Below are 23,275 nucleotides of genomic sequence, written 5' to 3'. Positions count from 1 at the left end.
AATTCCTTCTAGGGTATAAGATCCCAGGTATTTTGGGTTCAGCATGCACAGGGCCACCCTCCTCTGCTGGAGAATCCCTAGGAAGAAGTCTCTGCCTGCTCAGAGGAGGTGGGAGGCAGCCTACCTCTCTAGCCCACCCAATCCAGAACCCCTTCTCTGACTCCCGGCTACTGGTGTCACACCTCCCTGTGGGAAAAAAAGCCTTTGACTCCTGAAGAGACCCTGCCTGGTAACTAGAGGGCCTTCAGAATCCTTGGAGAACAGAGGAGATGCTGCTGTTATAGCAAATATTCAGGTGAGGGAGGAACTGGGAGTTTTTACTGAGAGTTCACACTGTGACCGTCTTGATCAAAATGTGCGTGTTGAAGCTATTTGGGGGGATTCCCCTTTGGAACCAGTACTCTTGGCTATGGGGATGGTCAGGCTCCCACAATACACCCCAAATTACAGTCTAGATTCTCCAGTAGAGGGTAGGAATACAAGATACTTAAGGAGGCAAGGTGGCAGCTGGATGAGGGGGTCATGCCTGGCCAGCCCCTTTGGGGCCTCAGAGAGAATGGAGGGTGGGCAGATATGGATGTAGTCTCTGAAGAAGGAGTGTTGAGAACTGGGTGTTACTTGACTGGCCTCATTGAATGGTTTTATAAAGGACAGAAGAAAAGGTAAGAATGATGTTGCCCAGGTTTGAGGTGACCGAGCTCCTTCTCTAGGCTGTGAGAACTAAGGTGTGGGGCTAAGCCATGGGAAGACTTCCAAAGTCTGCCTGCATGCCCAGAAATGCCAGGCAGGCTCTGGCTGTGGCCAGTGTGAAGCACCGTGCCTCAAAGAGGTCAGATCCAGCCAGAGGGATGTGGGAGTCACCAGGAGGGATGGCAGGAACCCAAAGAAACGGTTTCTTTCCCCAGAGGCTCTCCAGCCTGGAACCACCCCCCTTTTTAAAGTGATCTCTATACTCAAACCAGGATCGTGTTGTGTGCTCTACCAGCTGAGCCAGCCAGGCACCTCCAGACTGGAACACTTGGTCTTTGGACTTCAAGACAGTTGGTGGTGCTGAGCAAAGCCAGGGCTAAGTGGATGCAGGAGGAGGTCAGCTCAGTGAGCCTCTCTGCTGCAGGGGGTAGGGGCAGGATGGGACCAAAGTGTTTCCTGCCCTGAGAAAACCTGGCAGTGCCTTCCTAGTGACTGGACCCTGTCTGCTCAAACAGATCTCCATTTCACCTTGGGTTGCCTGGTCTCCCCATCCCTGGGTGTTTGTGCTATGAATGAACCCAGAAGGGCATTTCTTCCCTTTTCTGCCATGTCCCTGTTACCCTGCCTACCTGGCAGGGCTGCACCCCCTGAACAATCACGGGACATGAGCATAGACCAGCAATAGGCTCTCTGTGGCTCGTGTTTCCCGTCAGAGGGCTCAGGTGGCCCAGTTCCCACCTGGCATGCAGGTCCTCTCCTGCTCAATGGGAGGGGTGTGTGCAGTGGGTGTACTGTGTTTGGATAGGGGTACAGGCACTGTATAAAGTATGGAGAGATGAAACCCAGAACTCCTTCCTCATCAAAAGCTTGAGGGCTGGGACATATACATTGTGGCAATCTGAGAAGACCAGGACTAGGCGCTCCCCCGCTGTTTGGGAGGGGCTGACTGAAGACAAGGTAAGGAAGGTAGGGGGTAAATAGAGACTTCTTATTCCCCCTGGGGCCAGAAGCTATGGAGGGGTTCGGAAAGATCTAGATAGGCCAGAGATGAGAGATCCAGGTCAGAAGTGGTGGCATGGGAAGGTGAGCTTGGCAGGAGGGAGAAGATGGAGGGGGCCAGAGTCCCCACTACCCCTCAGATGAGGAAGGGCAGGAAACCATGGGTTGGACCAGATCCCCCAGGGATTGCTGACACCCAGCCAAGAAGTGAAGCCTGTTCACTGTTTTCTGCCTGAGGTCAAGCTGAATGGGTAAGAAACCCCGTCCTTTCTAGGAAGGGGTCAGACCTTCAGTGGGCAGGGTAGTAGTGTGTAAGGCAGTTAATGCCATTGGATGTATAAGGGAAGAAGGCACAGGGTTCTGAACTACCGTGGCTGGGGCCTTCAGGCTCTGAACTCCTTGGTGGCCTGGGACTCCTCCCTGATTGGGACCTCTGATCAATAGTGACCCCTCACTTGGCTGGACCCCACTGTGACGGACTGGGATCCCTGATGGCCTTGACCCATGGTAACCCTTCACCTAACTAACTGTGGGACTCTGATCTCCTGGCCAATTCTGACCTTGGCCTTGTAGGCCAGGCTTTTCCTGTCTGAGTATGGCACTAGACCAATTGGCATACTCCTTGCTGTCCTGGCTGACTGCCCTCCGCTTGACCACTGTGACCCTCTGGTGGGCTAGAGCATGTAAACTGTAAACTCACTCACTGTAAACTCCCCACCAGATGCCAATCCTTGACTGACCCAGACCTTTTTGGCCACTTTTGACCTTCACGACCCCCTAACTGAATGGTTAAGCCCCTGACCCTGACCCCAGCCAACCCTGGCCCACCAAGGGACGGCCACCCCATGACTGGCTATGCTCTCCTGACCAACAGGGACCCTCCTCAATGATGGTGTCCCCTCAGCCCCCTGGGCCTCGCCATGACCGACTGCCCCCCATGTCCTTGGTGCCCCGGCCCCTGCCCGCCCAGCACTGGCGTCGGTGGTGCCCGAGGCAGTAAGGATTCACACTCACGCCCAGCTGCAGCAGGAGGAAGGCTGGTCGGAGAGGAAAGAGCATTGGACAACGACACGCGACTAGGGCTAGAGAGATTGGCTACGTCCTGGCTCTGGCTGGTGACGGAGGACTGTCTCCGCAGGGCCCCCTGAAAGGAGGCCCCGCTCTTGAAAGTATTGACTACTTCAATCTGCAACGGAGGAGAGAACGAGACAAGTTGCGAGAAGAACGGACACACAGCTACACGATTGACAGGCGCAACGGCACGAGCACAGCCGCAGCCACGGTGACAACGACAATGTGACTTAAATCAAACAAAGACTACCAGACACACTCAAAGGCTCTGAAAGACATCTGCTCGGCGCCAGGCCCCTCTGTAGGCCCCAGAGTGCCGGGGAGGGCTGGCCACGAGGGCTGCGCACTGGGGTTTTCATTGCAGGAGGAGAAGCCTGGCTGTGTCGGGAGGCTCTGGTTGGGACACCTCCCCTGCCCCCCCACCCCAGCTCTCCGAGAGGGCTGTCTCCTGAACCTCGGTCACCCCTAAAACCGGGGAGGGGGGCGCTGTGAATGCCAATGAGGAAATGTTCAGGAGCGCCCTGTGGGCGTGAAGCAGCCCAGGCGATCTACTCTTGGTTACCTAGGTGTGGTCTGGGCAAGAGGCCCACCCTCTCTTACTTTCCTAGTCCCCTGTGTTCCTCATCCCACAGGGCTGTGAACACACAACCTGGATTAGAACTCCAGCCTGGGCAGAGGGCTATGTGACAGTGTGTGGCCTGTGTGTGTGGGGGCTGGGAGAAACCCATCCCACATGTGCTTGGCATGTGTGCCCTTGCTGCGCACGTACGTGTCTTTGTAGGCATGGGGAAAACCCAGAGTGGCTGTGACACTGTGGCGGAGGCTTGGAGGGCAGTGTCTGAAGGCCCTGGTGGGGAATATGTCCACATGTGCAGAGATGCCCGGATCTCGCAGGCTGATGCCCGGGCCCGGGAGACTCTGGGGTTGGCCTTGGCCTCACACCGACTCGTGTCCAGCCCTGCACCACCCCTCCTGGTGGCTGCCCCACACCCCTGACCGGAGCCCCACACTCACCTCAGCACTCAGGCCCCCTCCCCACTGAGGGGCATTCCCCCGGAAACCCATGGCAGGTGTGACCCCTGGGCTGAGGCCTCGCTGGTCTGGGGGGTGAGATGGAAGTTTCCTGAGGAGGCTGCAGCTTCTTTAGCAGTCACGGGAGCGTGCATGTGGGGAGCAAGGGTGTACCGAAGGCTGGCGAAGTGAGAGAGCAGAGCCGGAGCTCCGTCTCTGCAGGCCTGTGGGGTGGCACGGAGCACGCCCACTTCCATCCCCCGCCCACCCTGGTTAGGTGTGACCCAGCCCCAGGAGCCTCCTGTACCTGGGTCTGGATCCGATTAAGGCCTCGGAACCACAGGATCTGGCCTCGCCGCAGCTCCCTCTCAGCGTGGTCTATCTCCTCCACATCCTCATTGAGCTCCTCCTCTGGGATCTCCTCCTTCTGCGTGAGCCTGCCCGCCTCCTTTAGGAACTTGAGCCTGCTGGTCGGGATGGTAGCGATGACCTGCAGGGGGTCCAGCGTCAGGGTGATGGGGGCTGTCCCTCAGGTGGCCTCCTCCCCAACCTGCCACCCCTCCCCACTTAGTTATGCTCGGCTCGCGCCTTAACTCATCCTACCTGTTTCTCAATTCCATCTTTTATAATTCTTATTGATTTGCTTTGTAATTCACTCAGTCATCCAGGGTTTGGGGGCACAGTGGAAAATCTTGGCCTTTAGGAGCTGGACAGGTGTGACCTTGAATACCCCAGACCTTCTAGGTCATGTGACCTTGGGTAAGTCATTTAACTTCTCTGAGCTCTGGTTTTCCCATCTGTAAAGCTGGGGGTGATTCTCAGAGTTTGAGGATTAAGCAAGATGGTGTGTCTAAGTTGCTGCGCATGAACCTGGCCCACAGCTGGCCCTCAGGTCCCTGGGCTCCTTCCTGCCGATCACTGGGTCCTGTGATACCTGAGTATGGGCAACAGAGGTGCAGGGCCTGGGTACCATGGGGGCAGCCAGTCCTGGGACTCGGGGAATGGTTGCCCTCCCAGAAATGGGAGGAAGTATGAGTAGGGGATATGCTTTTATCCTTAATTGCCCTCCAAAGGGCTTGTCCATGGGGCGGAGGTGTGAAAGCGAGGTCCTATGGGGAGGTTGAGGTGGCAGAGATCAGAGGCTCCTTTCATATCCTGTAGGGACAGATGAGGGCTGGCCTGCATACAGACTCATGGGTTCCCTGGAGGTTTCATCATTGCCCCCTGGCATCATCCTCGGGCATTAGGAGTCTGCTGTCCCGGATGCCAAGAGCTCCCTGAAGGTGTGGGTGCCAGGCAGATAAAGATGGCCTGGCTCTGAGGGTGCCCAGGGAATGGGCTCTCTAAGTCAAATCTAGTTTATCAACTTTCCAAAGAAGCTCCAAAGTTTCAAGAAGGACCTTTTGGATGAAACTAAAATTTCTTCCTATCTTCTAGTTAATTTCTGCTACTGCAACTTTCCACTCAAGCCTGGAACAGCTTGAAGACAAGGACAATGTCTCAGGCCATTTGGGGCTTCCACTAGCTGGAAGATGGAGTATCTTGGGAATAGAGACCCTTTGACCCAGATCCGGCTCCAGGTACTTCTAACAAGCACTGCATGCTGGTCAGCCTGCAAGTAGTGAGTGCTGGCAAGGGGTGTGTGTTTGTGTGTATGTGTGTGTGTACGTGCGCGTGTGTGCACACATGCCTAGGATTTGGGCAAAAGTAGGGAAGGGAGGGGCGCCTGGGTGGCTCAGTGGGTTAAGCCGCTGCCTTCGGCTCAGGTCATGATCTCAGGGTCCTGGGATCGAGCCCCGCATCGGGCTCTCTGCTCAGCAGGGAGCCTGCTCCCTCCTCTCTCTCCGCCTGCCTCTCTCTCTACTTGTGATCTCTCTCTGTCAAATAAATAAATAAAATCTTAAAAAAAAAAAAAAAGTAGGGAAGGGAACTGGTGGGAGAATGTTCTGGGTCACAGCTGGAAGGGCCCCCACAGAGCATCCAGCCCACGGTTCCCCCAAGTGGGAGAGGATGTCAGACCCAGCACTGCATCACTCAGAGCCAAGGCAGAGCTCACTCCTCCTACATTTCCTTGGAGCTCTCTTAAGGAATCTGCTTGGTGTCATACCACTTACTAATTATCCTCTTAAACAACAAGCTGGCTTTAGGCTCTGAGCCTTTGCAGGCCATGACATCGAGTTTGAGTTTAATAACATTGCTCTCATTATGTTATTATTTTATTTTGTTAGCTTCTCTTTATGGTAAATGATACTGATTTTCTAATCACGTTAATAATATAAAGCTACCATTTGAAACAAATTTCAATAAAAAAACTGGTTTGATTGAAAGAAACTATCAAACAAATAATATGTTCAGAGGTATGTAGACATAAGGCAAAAACCATAGTGGTGGTACCCTAAAGACCAGTATGTGGGACCTGGGCCAACCCCCATTGCTCAGATGCCCAGAGATGGGGAGGGCCTTGTTTAGGGTCAGACACCAAGTCCATGGCAGAGTCAGGACCCATTCTTGGGACTGGAGGATTCTTGGTCCAGCTCCTACAACCCCCCTGGAGCTTACCTGGCCCCAGACAAGCTCTCCCAGTCCGATGAATATGCACCACATCCACTGGTCCAGCTGCAGGGGAGAGCAGCTGAACGGCTTTCCCCCAAACTGCACAATCACTATCTGGAGGTCAAAGGGGCACACAGGGACAGAGAGAGATGGGGAGAGACACAGAGAGTGAGTCAGGGGCCAACTCAGGGGTCTGGGCTCGCAGGGCACAGCCAAGGGGCTCTGGCTGCTCACTGCCCACCCCGGCCCAGGTTGGGTGGGGGCCTGGCTACCTGGATGGCAAAAGTGCCCAGCACAATGGTGCAGAAAATAGGGTTCCGGAAGATTCCATCAAAGACATTCCGCTCGCCATGGATCTTGCGGGCGTTGATCTCATTGAAGAGCTGCATCATGACGAAGGTGTTGAAGATGATGGTGTAGTGCTCTGAGGGTGGTGAGTGCAGGGGTGCATTCCTCCCGCTGTCGATCTGGAACATCTTCTCACCTGCCAAGCCGAGAGGGCGGGAGTGGGGCTGAGGGCCTCGCTGGGGGAGACACTGGGCCCTGAGTGGGGGCCTCCTCTGCACAGCCTGGTGGGTCAGGCGGAGACAGAGGCGGCGCTCTGGATACCGGGGTGGGGGGCTGCACTGTTGGGTGGTCCCGAGTGTGCGTGGAGAGATGACAAAGCCCTTTCTTCTCTAGGGAGAGAGACGTTGGGTGAACTTTATTCTGCTTTTCTGTGGAAACCTGTTAAAGGTGGAAGGACTTAACCTGTCCTGTCAGGTGACGCTGTTTATGAAAGTGACCTCCAGCTGGCAAACTCATCTGGACTGGGAAGACTGGGAGAATGGGTTGTGAACCAGAATCCCTGGTGGGAGGCCATGGCCTTGGGCTCCCCTCTAAGTGATGGTTCTTGTAACTGACTGTGGCCCTTGCTGCGACCCCTGGAAGCTTCTGGAGCTCTTCTAGGATATATCGATTGCTATGTGGAGGCTGGGGCTTCTAGGCCAGGCTAGCTCCAGTCCCATGGCCTCATTCTCTTGTATTTGAGTTATCACAGGATGGGTGGAGAATAGCCCCCGGGTTGCTGTGTGGACACACACTGATGACAGGCCCAAGGCTATCCTATGTCTCTTGGCAAAGCTGTCTCAGCAGGTGCCAGGAGGCCTTCTGGGGTTTTCTGAGTGTGAGGTGTCTAGCTGAATTCAAGGCCGCTGAGAGTAGGTGCTCAAGGGGGAAGCCAGCAAATAAACCAGGAACTTGTCCCCCTCTCCTCCCCTACCTGGCAGCCTTCTCTCCTAGTTTTGCATTCACACGGCTTCTTTGAAGACTCTAAAGATAACTTTGACAATAGTCCTGCCAATGTATCACCTTCCAAGTTTATGTAAGAGGACTTCCCTTTAAGCCATAGGATCCATGCCCAACCCACATCTGTACCCTAGACCTTGAGGACAAGTGCCCGTCGGCATTGAAAGCCCAGCTTTTCACGTGGAGGGGCCCTGCCCAGGCTGGGGACTCCTGGCTGGCCCCGACTCCCTGTGTGACTGTGAGCCAGCCCCTTCCCACACTGGGCCTCTCTGTGACCCAGGGGTAGGCTTTGCCTGCATCCTCTCTGAAACACCTGAGGGATCCAGGCCCAGTCTTTAGCCAGGCTCCTCAGTCCGGCGGCAGGTCCCCTCACCACTGTGTGCCTCCGGGCACTCCCTGTAACGCATGATGAGGACAGGCGCCTGCCTGGCTGAGTGTGGGGAAGACCTAAACGAAGCAAGCAGCCTAAAGGAAAATGCTATGGAAATCATGGGCGGCTCTGCAGGTGTTTGTTCCCTCCCCGAGGAGGGGTCAGTGAGGGTGCCTGCACGGGGCCCAGAGAGGTGCAGGAATGGGTCAGGGAAGGGGCCAGAGCCTCAGGCCCCTCCAGGGCAGTTGTGAGGGGCAGAGAGCAGCACCTGGGTGCCATCTTGCCTAGTGTGTACTCCGTGCCTGGAGCTGTCATTGGTGGAAGAGCCCTGGCTTTGGGGTTGGCCAGATCTGAGACAGGGCCCGGCTCTGCGCAAGACTTGCTATGTGAGCTTGAGCAACTCACTGCTTGGCACCGGGCCCCTATAACTTCACTGGCAGAGAAGAGGGCGGGTGTGACTCCAGAACGCCAGGTCCAGGCTGGGGCGTCCCAGGTGGGCTGGTGGAGGACTCACCAACAAAGAGCAGGGTGAAGATGAGGGTGAGCTGGTAGACGGCGTGGCCCAGGATATTCTTCATCATGGTCCGTGAGATGAGGGGCTTGTTGCGGCCATATGGCTTCCGCAGAAGCAGCGTCTCGGTGGGTGGCTCCGTGGCCAGTGCCAGCGAGGCGAACGTGTCCATGATGAGGTTTACCCAGAGCATCTGTACGGCCTTCAGAGGGGAGTCCTGGGGACAGCAGTGGTGGGGGAGGCTGTCACGGGGGAGGCTGGCCGCACCTGCTGCTACCAAGGGCCGGGTGTGGGCCTCAGCAGCTTCTTGCTGGTGTCTTGAGCTGGCTCTGCCCAGTGGGTCTGCCTTCAGCTGGCCTGTCCGCTGGGCTCCTGAACAGGCACCCCGCAGGTTTGCTGGGCCTTCCCTTCCCTGAAGAACAGCCTAGACCTGCCCACCATTCTCCCTCAAGGAGAAAATTGAGTCTTCTAGGCCTGATGGTCAGCAGCTCCTTGCCTTCTGGTAAATTCACCCACTTCCCCACCATGTGCTGTCCGTCCCTTCAGCCCCCATGGACACATCTCTCCTGGCGAAGGCCAAGCTCTCTCCCGTCTTCAGCACACATCCTGTCTTCTCAGCCTCCCGCTGCTGTTTTCCCCTCCACTATACGTGGCTCTGGTCTCTGCTGTCCCACCAACAGTGCCTATGACACCTGTCCCCTTGTTACTAACACCCAGTTCCTTCTTACCTCATCATCCCACTTTACCTTAAGCAATTATTGTGTGTATCTATGATTCCAGAAATAACATACATCCATGGTAGAAAATTCAGGTTAGTAGGGAATAACAGAGGAAGCTGAAACTCGTCAGTGATCTTGTGACTTATAGGCGACCACCATTCACATTCTGGTATGGATCCTTCCATGTCTCTCTCTGGCTGAGACTGGGATTATATGGTCATACCGCTCAGTGCACAATCATATCATGTGGGGCACACTGCCTCGAGGAGCTGATCAACTGTCCCCTTGAATCCCCAAGTATCTTGTCCTTGGCAGCCAGACTTTGGCCTGTCCATGTCCCCCGAATCCCCTTCTCCAAGGTCACCAGCACCTTTCCTGTCACCAGTCGAGAGAAACATTTTCCAGCCTCCTCTCACTGACCTCCCTGCCTCGCTTGGCCACAGTTTCCTCCTGGCCCCTGACCCCACTCTCCTGGCCCTCCTCCTCCTCCTTGAACATTCCATTTCCCTCTCCCTCAGGGCTCCTCTTCCCCAGTCTTTTAACTCTGTGCCCCCGACGGCCCCTTCCTTAGCCCTGCTTTCCTCTCCACACCTGTCCCCCTGGCTTGCATTGCCCACCTCTCCTTAGTGTCACCCTCTCTCCAGCCCAGGCCTCCCCCTCTGGTGTTAGCTTCATCCATGGTGGAACACCTCCTTCAGGAAGCCCACTGACCCTGTAAGCCTAGTAGCCTACACTAAGCAGTTCTTCACCCCTTTATCATTTCTTAGTGCAGCCCCCAAGGCCCACTCTGCCTGCTCCCCATACACTCACTCACCTCCTGGATTCATCAGAGCCCCTTCCTCCAGGCCGCCTCTCCCACCTGTGCCCCAGAGCAGCCACCTTCCCTGTGTCCTGCACCTTTTTCCTGCTCATCAGCCTTCTCTGTTGACATGTGCCTTGGGGTCAGGGCCCCCCATCTCCCCATCAAGTCCTGCATGGTCCTGCCACCAACTCAATCTAAAGCCTTAGGAAAACTGGTAGTCTTTGAACCTGTTTCCCCATCTGGCATCAGTGGGGTCCCCCAAGGAGCCTTGCAGGAGCGGCTGTGCTGTGGGAGTGTTCCCTGAGCCACCACTAGAGGGAGTCTCTCATCCACAGACCAGGAGTGGGTCCTTTCAGCAGAGAAACCCACCAGCCACCTCACAGCTCTGACTCTCAGAATATGGTACTGGTTGCTGCCACATGCAGCCCCAGTGGCTCAGAATGCAGCAGAGGGGAGCAGCATTCCTAAGGCCACAAAGCTCTCTGGAGAAGTGCTGCCTTCTGGACTTTTGGGGCTCCTCTCTGCATAGGAGCTTGTCTACCCATGTGATTGACAGGAGGCCTTAGAATACTGGCCCTTTCCTCCCCAGGCCAGGCTGTCAGCCCCGAGGGGAAAGCAGGAGGCTGCAGGAACAATGGCAGGTCCCTGGTTGGTCCAGTCTCTGAGACTCAGTTTCTGCTTCTGTAAAATGGGGATTACCATATTTTCTGCCTCATGGGGCTGGGCAAGGAAACAGTGAGGCTGAAGACATTCAGGCCTGCTGGCTGGCTTCCCCTGAGCTTGGGATGGGGCCCCAGATGGTAATCTTGACAGACAACTACCTCTTCTAGTGACAAAGAGCCCCAACCTGGCCTCAGAGCTCCAGGGAAACAGGTGTCTTCTGCCACACTCCTGATGGAACTAAGCCCCCCATAGGCCCTGCCGGTCCCTTGCCCCCAGCTGGTAGCCTGATCCCCTCATGGGCCCTGCCTGGCCCCTGCCTCCCTTTGGGGGCTCTGCCTTTCTTCGAGGATGACCTCTTCTGCCTCCTGGAGAGAGGACCAGGTCTGTGACTGGGTCAGGCAGCCATGTGGGTGATGATTGACGTCTCCTATTTGCCAGATGACCCTGGGCCAGCCCCTCACCTAGCTGAGCTTCATTTCCTTGGGCTGGTGCTTGCGCCTGAGGTCTGTGATGCAACTCCTGGTCCTTGGTAGGGGCTCCCCCAGGCTTTGGCATGCCCCATCCTGCCCGCCTACCCCGCGCCCGTGCCCCCCCGCCCAGGACCCACCTGTGTGATGCAGGCACCCGTGAAGGCCACAATCACAGCCACCACGTTGACCGTCAGCTGGAACTGCAGGAATTTGGAGATGCTGTCGTAGACGTTGCGGCCCCACATCACTGCCTTGACGATGCTGCTGAAGTTGTCATCTGTTAGGATGATGTCTGAGGCCTCCTTGGCCACGTCCGTGCCTGCGATGCCCTGTGGGGACAGGAGCCTGTGTGCGGCGGCTGGGTGGTGGTACACAGCTCAAGTAACGCTGTTCTCATGCCCTGCACACCCTCAGTCCTATACGCACATGCATACTCCCAGCTGCCCAGCGTGGCCAGACCACACGGGGTGTGTGTGCATGTTCTCCTCCCAGCCCCAGCGCCCTGAGGCCAACTCTGCCCTCAGGAAGCCTTTCCCTAGCCCGTCCTCTCCCACAGCCATCATGGCAGGGAGCCCTCTTCCACCCTTCCAGGAAGACCCTGGGGGCCAGGCTGAGCCTTGAGAGCACTGGGCATGTGAGGTAGATGGTGGGTGAGCTGAGTGTGAACCGGGGGTCCCACACAGCCAGTCTGAGGCTGTGTTGCCCACACCCCCTGCCTGGGAGCTCCTGCTAGTCCCCACCCTGGGGCCCGCTGCCAGCTGCCCCTACCATGGCGAAGCCCACATCAGCCTTCTTGAGTGCAGGCCCGTCGTTGGTGCCGTCCCCGGTCACGGCCACCACCTGCCGCTGCTCAGTGTGCGTGCTATCGATGATGCCTGTGGGGCAGGGCAGGAGTGTGTCAGGGCCCTGGGACACTCTGTGGGCCAGAGGCAGCCTGGGGATGGCCCTGATTGTTGGGAGGACCCCAGGCCAGGCCCAGCCTCCTCTCTGGCCCCTGCCCTACCTCCCCGCTCTTGTGGCTCTTCCCAGCTCCAGGCTTGCCCACAGCTGCTGGCACCTGCTGGGGATGTTGGGCACCTGAGCCCCGTGCTGGCTGGTGGTCCTCTGTGGTCTGGGCCCTGATGGTCTCTCCAGCACCCTCCTCACTCTCTGCAGCCCTTGGCCACACGGGTAGCCACCCCAGCTGGAAACGCCTCTCTCTCTGCCTGGGTTCCAGGAGCTCCTCCCTTCTCCCACCATCTGCTCCTTCAGCACCTTCTACCTGGGGGTTCAGTCGCTCTTGAGGAGGCCTGGGCTGTCCCATTTGCCAATGGCCCCCGATCCATCATCTGGCCTTGACCTCTCTCCAGACATTCACCCTCAATAAAATATTCAGGAGAGCCTGGGTGGCTCAGCATCTGCCTTCAGCTCAGGTCATGACCCTGGGGTCCTGGGATGGAGTCCCGCATAGGGCTCCCTGCTCAGGGGGGAGCCTGCTTCTCCCTCTCCCTCTGCTCCTCTCCATCCCCACCCCATTCTCTGTCTCTCATTCTCTCTCTCAAATAAATAAAATCTTTAAAAAAAGAAAAAATAAAAAGAAAATATTCAGCAAATAGAATAAACAGATGGCACGTGGCCCGGTCACTGAGCTGGGGCCAGTGGAAAAGAGTAGGTGAAGGGTGTCATCATTGGGCACATGTGGAGTTTGAGAAGATATATTAATGCACAGGACAGAGATTTGAATGTCACTCTTGGCATGAGCCTCTCTTACCCCACACCTCACATCTGTCACTGATGTCTGCAGATTCCCTCCAAGATCCCACAGGAACAATTTCATTTTTCTCTGTCCCGACCCCCTGTGCCAACAGCATCCCCCCTGCTCCCCACCAACCCCAGGCTGCCCGTCCATTCTGCACAGCAGTACTGGGATTTCTCTCGACCCCCCCGCCCTAGGACTGACCTGTCCCTTCCCCCCCAGCTGAGAGTCATTCTATCACTACCCACAGTGGCCTCAGGGTGACATCCATGTTCTTAGCTCTAAGCAGAAAGTTCGAAATCCCTGGTGGTCAGGCTTCACCCATTCTCTGATTTTCTCTTGTCTCTGGCCGCTCTCAATCTGTGCTCCAGTCACAGGATGACTATCTGCAAAGCCGGCTCCCTCACCCGTCTGCCCGGGCTCCTCCCTTGGCTAGCTGTGCCTGTCCCACAACTGTAGTCTCAGCTTAGATGCCACTTCTCCTGGGGAAGTCCTTGTGACTCCCTGAGGACCCTCACCTGCCCTTATCAGATCACTGTAGCTCCGGTATGTGTCTCTCCCTATTCTGTGTTGCAAGTAGCATCTGTGGGATGAGGGAAAAGGTCCCCAAATTGAGAAGCCTTTGTAGCCGCCAAACATTCCCCTAGCCCTTTGTATGTGTCCAAGTTCCACCCTCTTCAGGCCTAGCTCCAAGGCCATGTGCTCTGGGAGTCATCCTGGGCTGCTCCCCCTGGCTGGCAGCAGTCCGAGTTCCTGGCCAACACTCAGCCTCCAGTCTCTGTCTACTGGGCATTTGATGCCTTTGTTCCCCCTGGTTCCCTCCGCTTTCCTACGTGCTCCTCCAGAGCAGGGAAGGCGCTGAGTTTTCCTCCTGCCTGGCCAAGTGAGCTTCTTTCTATTTCTTGAAGGTGTCTGGAAATCTTTGCCTCTGGTCTTTCACAGTGCAGTTCTCTGCCCTGCCTGAAACACAGGCCCTTTCTCCTGGACCCTCAACCCACCTTCGATGGCCTATGATGTGACATCCATCCCTAGCCTGAATAAGAGGCTAACAGAGGGCCCCACCCTTCTCTTCCACCAATACAACCTCTAGGTCTGTGCAAGGAAATCTATTTAATGTCTGCTGGGTGGAATCTGGACCATGAATTCCAAGAGGGAAGGACCATGTTTGCCAAGAGCAGGCAAACTGGCACTTAGTAGGTACTTCAAAAACACATATCAAGAGAATGAGTAATTGAATGAATGAGTCATTGAAGAAGAAATGGAGGTGGGTTGGGGGTGCCTCCTGCTCTGGTATCTGTGATTCTGGGGTGCTGTGTTTCTGTCCCCAAGACAGATCTGCCTCCACTAATGTCCTGGGCAGCATTTTGGGAGAGGAATCAAGATGCCCCAGGGATGACCTCAGCCAGAAACCTGCCCTTCGGTGGCCATCTTAAAGATGGAGAAATTGAGTCCCAGAAGAGGAGAGACTTGCCGAAGTCTATACAACAGGTTAGCAGCCACGCCAGGACTTGAAGCCAGGGCTGTATGACTCTAAAAATGCCCAGCACCTGGCCACCTACATGGGCTCAACAGGTGGTACGCCTTCTCTTTGGAGGAAGACAAGGAAGGAGAAGGATGCTAATTTTGGCCTCATATCTCAGGCTGCTATTCCCAGGATAGCCCACCCTGCGGGTCCCCATTACAGATGCTGGTTGGGGTCCTCAGACACCAGGAAGACCAAGGGTCTCAAACTCACAAGCTCTGGGGGCAGACCGAGAACATAAAGAAGTGAAGTCACCTGGATGGCAGACATTGAGGAGCAGGGAAGACTGATTCGAATGTGAGGGGAGAGTCTGTTCAAAGTCATCCAAATTCAACATAAAAAAGGTACTATACCAGCCAACCACAACATGTCTGTGTCTATCCGACCCTTAGGCTAAGAGTTTTGGACATAGACCCAGTCCCATTGCTTCCTAGAAGCGGAAACTAGAGAGAAGACTCACAACCTCTCCAGATCACTAGGGCTCTTAGAGGGCCTCCCAGGACGGCAGTGAGGGTGAGACAAGGGTGTTGCCAGGTGTGGGGAGCCCCATGCAAAAACCCTCTGTCCTGGAAAGAAGCTGCAGGCACCAGGAGAGGAGGGGATCCTGGCCTCACTGCCCCCCCAAGTCTTACCTTTGACGAGGGTATGCTTATCTGTTGGGGAGGAGCGAGCCAGCACCCGGAGCTTTGGCCAGATCTTGTCAATTCGCTCCTGTTCAATCTGGAGAGGGATGCGGAAAGGGTCAGAGAGAGAAATGAGGTCTGGAGAAGGGAGGGGGCTCACCCAAAGTCACGGGGCTCTGAGTGGCACATTGGCTGACCTCCGTACAGTCATGTAGCCCCCACGCCTCCCAGGCAGCACCCTCCACCCCCCAGTTCATCCTTCTGACAGATATGCTGGGCAAGTACCTCCCCCTTCTCGTTGCGGATTCTCCGGTTGAACTCCTTGCCCTCCAGGCACAGAAAGTCCTCCCCAGGATGGATGATGCCACACTTGATGGCGATGGCCCGGGCCGTGTTGATATTGTCACCGGTGACCATGCGGACGGTGATGCCTGCCCGCTGGCACTTGCGGATGGCTTCTGGGACCTAGCCGTGGGGGGGCAGGAGCAGTGGAGGTGAGCACCCCTGGGGCAGGCCCTCACTGCCCTTATGGATTCCAGAGTGAGCCCTGTTCATGAGCAGCTCTAGTGGAAGGGGCCTTGATGACTGTGAGATGCTGACAGCACATATGGCATGTAGACCCTCTTCTTCCATCCTGTGTCCATGGCAAGCATTGTTAATCAATCCCAGAATCTGCTGATTAAACCCTGATGTGGTCTCAGAATTCTCAGCAGAGTCCCAGGCAGCTACCACCTAACACTATGATGGTCTCTTCTGAGATGAAACCACGGGCTATCCTGACTTAGGGGCAAGGACTTTGAGAAAGTCCTCAGTAACACCCCAGGTGGGGTTAGAACACTGTTATACAGAGGAATGTGTCCCTACTTTATTCACATGCACAGTTCCTGTGAACTCAGTGAGAAATATGTTCACACATTTTCAGGTTTTTTTTTTGTTGTTGTTTGTTTGTTTTGGCTGGGGGCGTGGGGGCACTGCATTTGGGAGAATTTCATTTACAAAATGTGATACTGGCTTTGAATAAATACAAATGATTATACGTAATGTAAAATAGGACCTTGACATGAGAGAGTAAGGACTGCCTCCTGTCCTCTCTGCCTGTAATGAATGATAGACTGATGCCTGGGCCAATCAGGCCAGAGCAGATGCAGCCAGTCAGGAGAGGATAAGCCCCGCATGGCACCCCCTATCCCCCTGCTCCTATGCAGAGCTGTGGATTTATTTGCCCAGTGATTAAGATGCAGAAACCAGCCTGGAGCTGCTGCAGGTCTTCACACACAACACAGACCAACTGAACAAGGGATTCTGACCCATGGGCAGTGACCAATGATAAAATAATAAGGTAATATTTGCTATTTGCTGCAAAATGTCTTTGGGTGGAAGAAGACATATGAAGGGCAGAAAATCCAGTTGTACAAGAAGACCAAAGCACTTTAGAATCTCAGGCTTGGAAAGGTGGAGTCTGACTACCACTCCTCTTGCATTTCACAGTGCCTGGGGAGCTCATTCCCATTCCTACTCTGCCAAGCCACTGCTGAGAGGGTCTGAAGACTGTTATAGGCTGAACTATGGCCATGCCCTACCCCCCTGCACCCCCCCAAATATATTTAATTCTTAACCCCCCACTGCCTGTGAATGTGACCTTACTGGGAGATAGGGTGTTTATAAAGGTAATCAAGATGAGGTCGGTAGAGTAACCCTAGACCAATGTGACTGGGGTTTTTATAAAGAGGGGATATTTGGACCCAGACACACATACAGGGAGAATGCTACATGAGGATGAAGGCAGAGATTGGGTGTTGCTGCCACAAGTCAAGAAATGCTGAAGATTCCCAGCAAACCCCTGTAAGCTTGGGGGGGGGCCACTGGGGGTGGGGAAAAGGTCTGAAGCAGATTCTTCCTCACAACCCTCAGAAGAAACCAACCCTGCCAACACCCTGATCTTGGACTTCCAGCCTCCAGAACTGTGAGGCAGTCCAGTTCTGTTGTTGGAGGCCCCTAATCTGTGCTACTTCATCATGGCAGCCCAGCAAACTCAAAGAATTAGAACATTGGTTCATAACCTGATTGTGGACAACACCTGCCCACTGGTCCCCTTCCTGCCCTTGGGAATTTTAAAAACAAGGATTGATCTTGAAAATCTCTAGCCTCTTCCCGCCCCCTCCCATACCCTGCTGTTCTGTGAGCACAGAGAACCACCATTCCAATACGGGGTCACCGCCCAGCCCCTCCCATACCCTGCTGTTCTGTGAGCACAGAGAACCACCATTCCAATACGGGGTCACCGCCCAGCCCCTCCTCAGTCTCCCTGCCTCTGGCCTTGCCCCTCTTCCATCATTCCCCTACCTGACCACCAGTGGGCGACCTGCCTAAAGTTCAGCCTGGGTGTCACTCTCCTTCAGGGGCTCCCCTCTGCTGCTTGTAGAGAAAATCAAGACTCCTGAGCATGGCCATCTCATGGCAGAGCAAGGAACAAATGCCACGAAGAGGCCGGCTCTAGACTAAGTAAGGCCAGGAGTCCCCTCTGGCTCCCAGAACTGTATCAGAGACCAGCTGTGGTGACAGGTAGTGATTTCTGTGTTACGAGGGCTGGAGCAGGATAAGCTGACCATAGGTCTCCTCTGGGTGCATTTCTGGGTGCATTTCTGGCTTCTGGTGCCCACTTGGGGCTTGGGGACCACGTGAACAAGGCCTCTGCTTCATGCCACAGCAGCGGCTCACACAGGCAAATGTGACCTCTTTTTACAGACCCAGAGGGAGTGGGGATGTAGAATGTCCAACATCCTGCTTATGTAATTTATTGATGTCCTCACAGTGTCTGTAACCCAGACTGCAGCCCCCTGCTGTCTCCTTTTCCAGAGGAAAGGAAAGAGTCACTGCTCTTTTGGGGACATCACCTTATCTGGCTCCTGCCTTCAAAGGAATAATTCAGGTTATGTTTGATTCAAAGATACTTGGGCTCTTAGAGTTGGAAGGGACTTCAGGTCATGACTCTGACTCTTTTCATTGCCCAGATCTCTGGCTAGGCATCCCACAAATGGCCAGCCAGCCTTTGCTTGCAGGCTTCGGATCCTGGGGTACTCACTCCTTCCAAGGCTGACCACTCCATAGGGGAACAAGTCTATTCTATCCTTTCACATAATCATTCTTCTTTCAGATGAGAGCAGGTGCTCTGGGTCTGGCCTATACTCTCATAGGAGGCAGGGTCTTTGGTAAAGATCTCTGTACAAAGGGCTCTGGGAGCACAGAGGAGGGTGCCATTCCTTCAGAAGGAAATAGAGGGAGAGGAGAAATCTGGGAAAGCTTCCTGGAAAGGGGGATGTTTGAGTTTCTTCTGTTCAGTCAGCACTAACTGAGGCTCTGGTGCCTGGCACTCTGCCCAGGCTGGGGCTACACAGATGACTGCTTCATTGTGGCCTGGGCCACAGAGAAGTGCCCCATGAGAGGCACTGGCAGAGAAGTTGGGAAGGGTGCTGTAGAAAGGACATGGCAGGTGATCTGGAGGGGGTGAGGCTGAGGAGGATGTGAGGCAGGAGCCAGGAAGCATGAAGCTGGAGAAGGACCTGCAGTCAGAAGGTGCTGGAATCAGGGGCTCAGTACTAGGCCTGGGAGCCATGATAAGTTCTGAGCTGGGAATGAGGTGACTGGAACCCTGTTCTATAAAGACTAATGCTTTCAAGGCTGTCTCAGGGAGCTGAAATCTGCCTGCTTGGAATCCCCACCCTCTAGGGCTCCCCAAAATAAGCTGGCTCAGGGAGAAAAAAGAGGCAGCTAATTTTTCTGGCTCCCACCCTTTCCTCTGTGTGGTGGAGGTTTCTCTGCCCCTGGGAGAGAGGGTTTAGGGACCAAAAGCCTGGGTTGGGCTTTGCCCTGGGGATCCACCTGAGTGTTGGCTTGTAAAGTGGGGATGAGGCTAGGTGATGCTGTGGCAAGGGCAAATGGTACCAAGCCTGGGACAGTATATGCTGGTGGTGGGGGTAGGATGGCTGGCAATGCACTTGACCATGGTCTTTCTTCCTTGTTCTTTCTGCTCCAGGAGATGGGGAGGGATGTCGAGGGTGTGGATACAGATGTAGTGGGGGGTGGGGCACACCTGGCATCTGGGGACAGGGAGGGGCAGCCATTTGTTTGGGGTGGAGGAATGGTGTGGCCATGCCACCACGATTCCTGGGTCAGGTACCTTAGAGGCCTGTGACCTGCCTGTAGGGGGGATTCCAGATGGACCTGGACACCCCTAAGGGCTGCCTCAGCCACCTCCCTTACTGGGCAGTGGACCCTGTAGCCAGACGTCTTTGTTGTTCTTCAGTCTGGCTTTACACTCTCACGTGCTATGGGTCTACTTACTCGTCCCCTTTTACTGGGCATTTCACTAGGTTGTGGGCTCTGGAAGGCAGGGACCGCCGACTGCTCAGGTCACATCCAGAGGCCTGGCACAGGGCACACGGGTCATCATGAAACATCTCTCTGCTGAAATCCCTCAAAGCCTGGCCTGGTGAATGGATTTGGGTGGGGACATGACTACTCTTCCCAATTTAGCTCCAGGCTCCCCTCCTTCCCATTTCTCTCGTAAGTCCACGGTATTCACTAGACTTTCACCTGTCTGCGTTTGCCCAAGCTGTACCCTCTGCCTAGAATGCCCTCTCTCCCTTAATTTGGGAGTCTCTCCCCCTTTCAGATGAAATGCCCCTACTCATAAAACCATTCTGGATTCCTCCAGCCCAATGGGGTGCTTCCTTAAACTACACTCAGCCTCTCCTTGTACTGCTCACTAGGTCATTTATTTGACAAACAGCTACTGAACATTTCACTGGTCTGGACACTGAGGAGCCAGGGATGATTAAGACCCAAGCCACCGAGGCACCGATCTGGCGGAAATATACTTTCCACATAGACAAAATTGCTGTAAAATGAAAAAAAAATTCCTTCATTTGCTAAAATTATCCAAGATTTTTCTCACGGAGGAAAACCAGCCAGATAATGGGCGCTTCCTGTTTTCATTAAATAAAGGCTTTTAAACATCTGTTGTTTCTGGTGACACCCGTTGTCTGTGACTCCAAGGGCTCCAAACACCCCCGGATAACCCGGTGAATCCCAGGCTGCTGCTCTTCTCATGGCTTCATCTGCGGTGTCTTCAAGCGGCATCGGAAAACGTACCCACCAAGAAACGTGTATGTGTCTGCGGGGTGATCGGCAAGCCTGTTTTGATCTGTTCTGTCTTCTGTTTTCTCAAGGGAGGAAGGCAACGTCATTTATTCCCTCAACAGATGGGGAAACTGAGGGGGTAGTGTGTGTTCCAGCAGTTGCTGCAAATGTTTGTAGGAGCCCACAAGTGGCCCAGGCTGACCTTTGTGCTCTGGCCAGCCTCAGGATTGCCTGGGAGAGCCTGCCCTGAACCGCAGGCACAGACACTGCCCTAAGGTCATCCCAGAAGCTAGTGACGGTGGCTGCCTGTGAGGCGGGAGTCAGGGGTCCTGGGGAGGGGAGCATGGGAGGCTACTTCACCTTGTCTGTTGAACCATTGGAATTTGGCTCCATGTGTATAAATCTATCAGCTTAAAACCCAAATAAATCAAAAGCCATCCCCACCCCACTAGGAAATGGTGAATCGACAAGTCAGAGCTTTTATACTTTCAAGTAGCGTCACCAGCAACCGTGCTGGTGTCTCTCACTTGGGAATGTCCAACTCTTTCATTGTTCGGATGGGGAAACTGAGACCCAGGGAGGAGATGTGCCTGAAGCCTTCTGTGAGGGAGTGGCTGGGGCGGGATTAGAACCCATGTGTCTTGACCCTGCTGTGTCAGCCTAGTAAGTTCCTGCTCCCCAACACAGCTTATGACATCAAATCTACATCCTGGGGGAGAGCCCAGGGCAGAGAGGAGTTACCAACAAGGATGCTCTTACTTGACGGAAGCAAAGAAAGGTGTCAGGGTGAGATTTACCTGTCAGCCAGCTCAGAATGTTGGAGCTTGGCAGGGATCTGAAGAGCATCTGGGTCAACCTCCCATTTTACAGATGAGAAGACCAAGGCAGAGAGAGGAGGAAGTGGCTTGTGAGTGGCACAGCTGGGGCTTGTATCCAGGCCCCCTTTCTCCAAGGCAGGGCTCTCCAGGATGAAAGTGCTCCCAGCCCTGCTGGGAGTCTGTGCCTGAAGCCTGCTTCTCTGGATGATCATGCTATTAGTGGAATATTCCAGGACCCAGCTCAGCCCTTCTCAGGCCCTGTCCTCCCTCTCCTCACCCTCCTGACTTAGAACCCCTTACCCTTTCATTTCTGTGGTACCTAGGAGCAAGGCCTGGGGCAGGAAGGCAGAAAACCTGTTCTAATCTGGATTAGCTCAGCCACTTACAGCGAGACTTCTGGAAACTCATTGTCCCTGCTTATCCTCAGTGTTTTCACCTGCACCCTGGGGCCGGGGGAGGCATTTGGTCTAGGTCAGCGGCAGCTCAGCCCCTTTAGTGCATTGTTAAATCAGTTTAGGAGGTGGTGACTAGCATTAAAAAAAAAAAAGAGAAATAGAAGAGAATAGAAAATACAAGGGCATCACATTACTTTGTGACATCCTTATTTTGGTTAAGTGTATGTGCTTACTGAGTCATGATATAAAATATGTTTCTTATTAGCACAGGTCATGACCAAAAAAAGATATGTATCCAATGCTGCTTTCCACCCCACTTTGGGGATGGTTCTGAGGCGCAGTGATGGGCAAGGAGCTCTGGGGATGAGAAGGACAGGGGAGCCGCAGGCTGGCCCCATCTGCTATGTGGAGACTAGTCCCTGGTGCCGGTAAGGAGATAGCCTGTCATGGGAAGCCTGAACCCACTGGTGGCAGGTCATGAGTGGGCATCCCATGGGGAGGTTGCTAAATGGCCTGTCTGTCCAGGGAAAGACACAGTCTGCAGGAAAACACATTTGGTTCCATGGCCAAGCACCTGGGCAACAAATCGCCTTTGATGCTTTAGGCTCTGGGTGGGAGTGAAGAGGTCTGTGGAGGTCTATGGAGGGTGTGAGCATGTGAGATGTGTACCAGGCATAGTATTGGAAGACTGGTATTCAAGTCCTGTTCATTCTCATTCATTTACTCCTCACTTAATTGTGTGGAATGAATGAATCCATAAGCCAGGCTCTGTGTTAGGGGCTGTTACCTGTCACTGGGTCCAGAGTTCTGAACTACTGGGGAGGGGCACAGAGGAAGGGAACCCCATTTAAGGGCCATGTACCTCATGCCAGACACTGACTGTTTGTGGTATGTACACGATCTGACACCTCATAGTATCCTGGGAAGTGTATGTGTGGAGAATACTATTATTATCCCCAGTCTACAGATGAGGAAACAGAGGCTCAGAGAGGTTATGTAACAGGCCCAAGGTCACACAGCCAGTAATGCTGAGACTCAGGATCCCAGGTCTGTTTGAGGCCTGAGCTCACACTCTCGACGACACCTCTTGTTGCTACAAAAACGTGAAAGTCCACATCTGTGACATTCTAGTTTCATTTGGTCTTTGGAACACAGACTCTTACAGCATCAGGACTAGGAATTTGGAAAACACTTGTCTACCCCTTTTCACTGGAAAGAAGTGGAAGTGGAGGCTCCATAAGGAGCAGGGAACAATGAGAGGCCCCTAGAGAATGGTATCAGGACAAGTGGGGACAGTGAAGTTGCCTCCAGTGGAGGAAGGTGGCCCTGAGAGGCCCCATCACCGAATTCCACAGCCAAGACCAAGGTGGGCCCAGTCCCCGCCGGCCTGGGAATCAGCCCTAGACCCAGCAGCTTTGTTAGTCCTCCGATGATGTGGAGGCCAGCCTGCCCTGGGCTCTGCCCTCTGGGGCCCCCCAGGGTGAGGACTCACTCTGCCTGCCCACAGCAATGTTTTGGAGATTCGAGGCTGCCCTCTCTTCTTCCCACAGCCTTTCCAGCCTGGGCAGTCTGACAGCACCCATGTCTATCCTCCCCCAACCCTGTGAACCCCAGCACTGAATTCCATCTTCCCGCCCAGGGCAGATGAAGCTAAAGGAGACTGAACACCTGTGTGATCTGAGCACTCCTTTAGGTGCACCTTCTATTTCACCTTCCTGGGTCCTTCTTGTGGGGGGGTGGTTTGCTATCATCCCTCTTCTCTTCCGCCTGGGAGTCTGACCTTTGGGTAACTTCCTGGCCCTGTGCCCCTGGAGATCTGAGAATGGGAGATTGTGGGCTGTGTCACTGTGCAAGCCTGCTAGGCTACATTGATTGGGAAACTGGATCTGAATGGACA

General features: G+C 54.5%; 1 protein-coding gene across 12 annotated transcripts in view; it reads right to left on the bottom strand.

Moving 5' to 3' along the window:
- The window catches only part of ATP2B2 (ATPase plasma membrane Ca2+ transporting 2), a 367,245-nt gene that overhangs the window by 7,300 nt on the left and 336,670 nt on the right, over positions 1-23,275 (bottom strand). For 7 of the 12 annotated variants that reach the window (XM_047744719.1, XM_047744729.1, XM_047744703.1 and 4 more), the window contains 8 exons: positions 15,312-15,491; positions 15,036-15,123; positions 11,915-12,021; positions 11,284-11,475; positions 8,496-8,709; positions 6,597-6,808; positions 6,331-6,438; positions 4,079-4,261 (listed from right to left, as the gene is read on the bottom strand). In XM_047744719.1, coding sequence (XP_047600675.1) covers positions 4,079-4,261; positions 6,331-6,438; positions 6,597-6,808; positions 8,496-8,709; positions 11,284-11,475; positions 11,915-12,021; positions 15,036-15,123; positions 15,312-15,491 — 1,284 coding nt within the window. Of the gene's footprint in view, positions 1-2,699; positions 2,876-4,078; positions 4,262-6,330; positions 6,439-6,596; positions 6,809-8,495; positions 8,710-11,283; positions 11,476-11,914; positions 12,022-15,035; positions 15,124-15,311; positions 15,492-23,275 lie in introns of all 12 variants that reach the window. The other 5 variants (XM_047744752.1, XM_047744762.1, XM_047744774.1 and 2 more) reach the window with 2 other exon arrangements.

This window comes from Lutra lutra, chromosome 1, assembly GCF_902655055.1.
Source record: "Lutra lutra chromosome 1, mLutLut1.2, whole genome shotgun sequence".
In the NCBI taxonomy this organism is placed as follows: domain Eukaryota; kingdom Metazoa; phylum Chordata; class Mammalia; order Carnivora; family Mustelidae; genus Lutra; species Lutra lutra.
The sequence above is the reverse complement of the archived record's forward strand: the minus strand, read 5'-3'. Positions and strand labels throughout refer to the sequence as shown.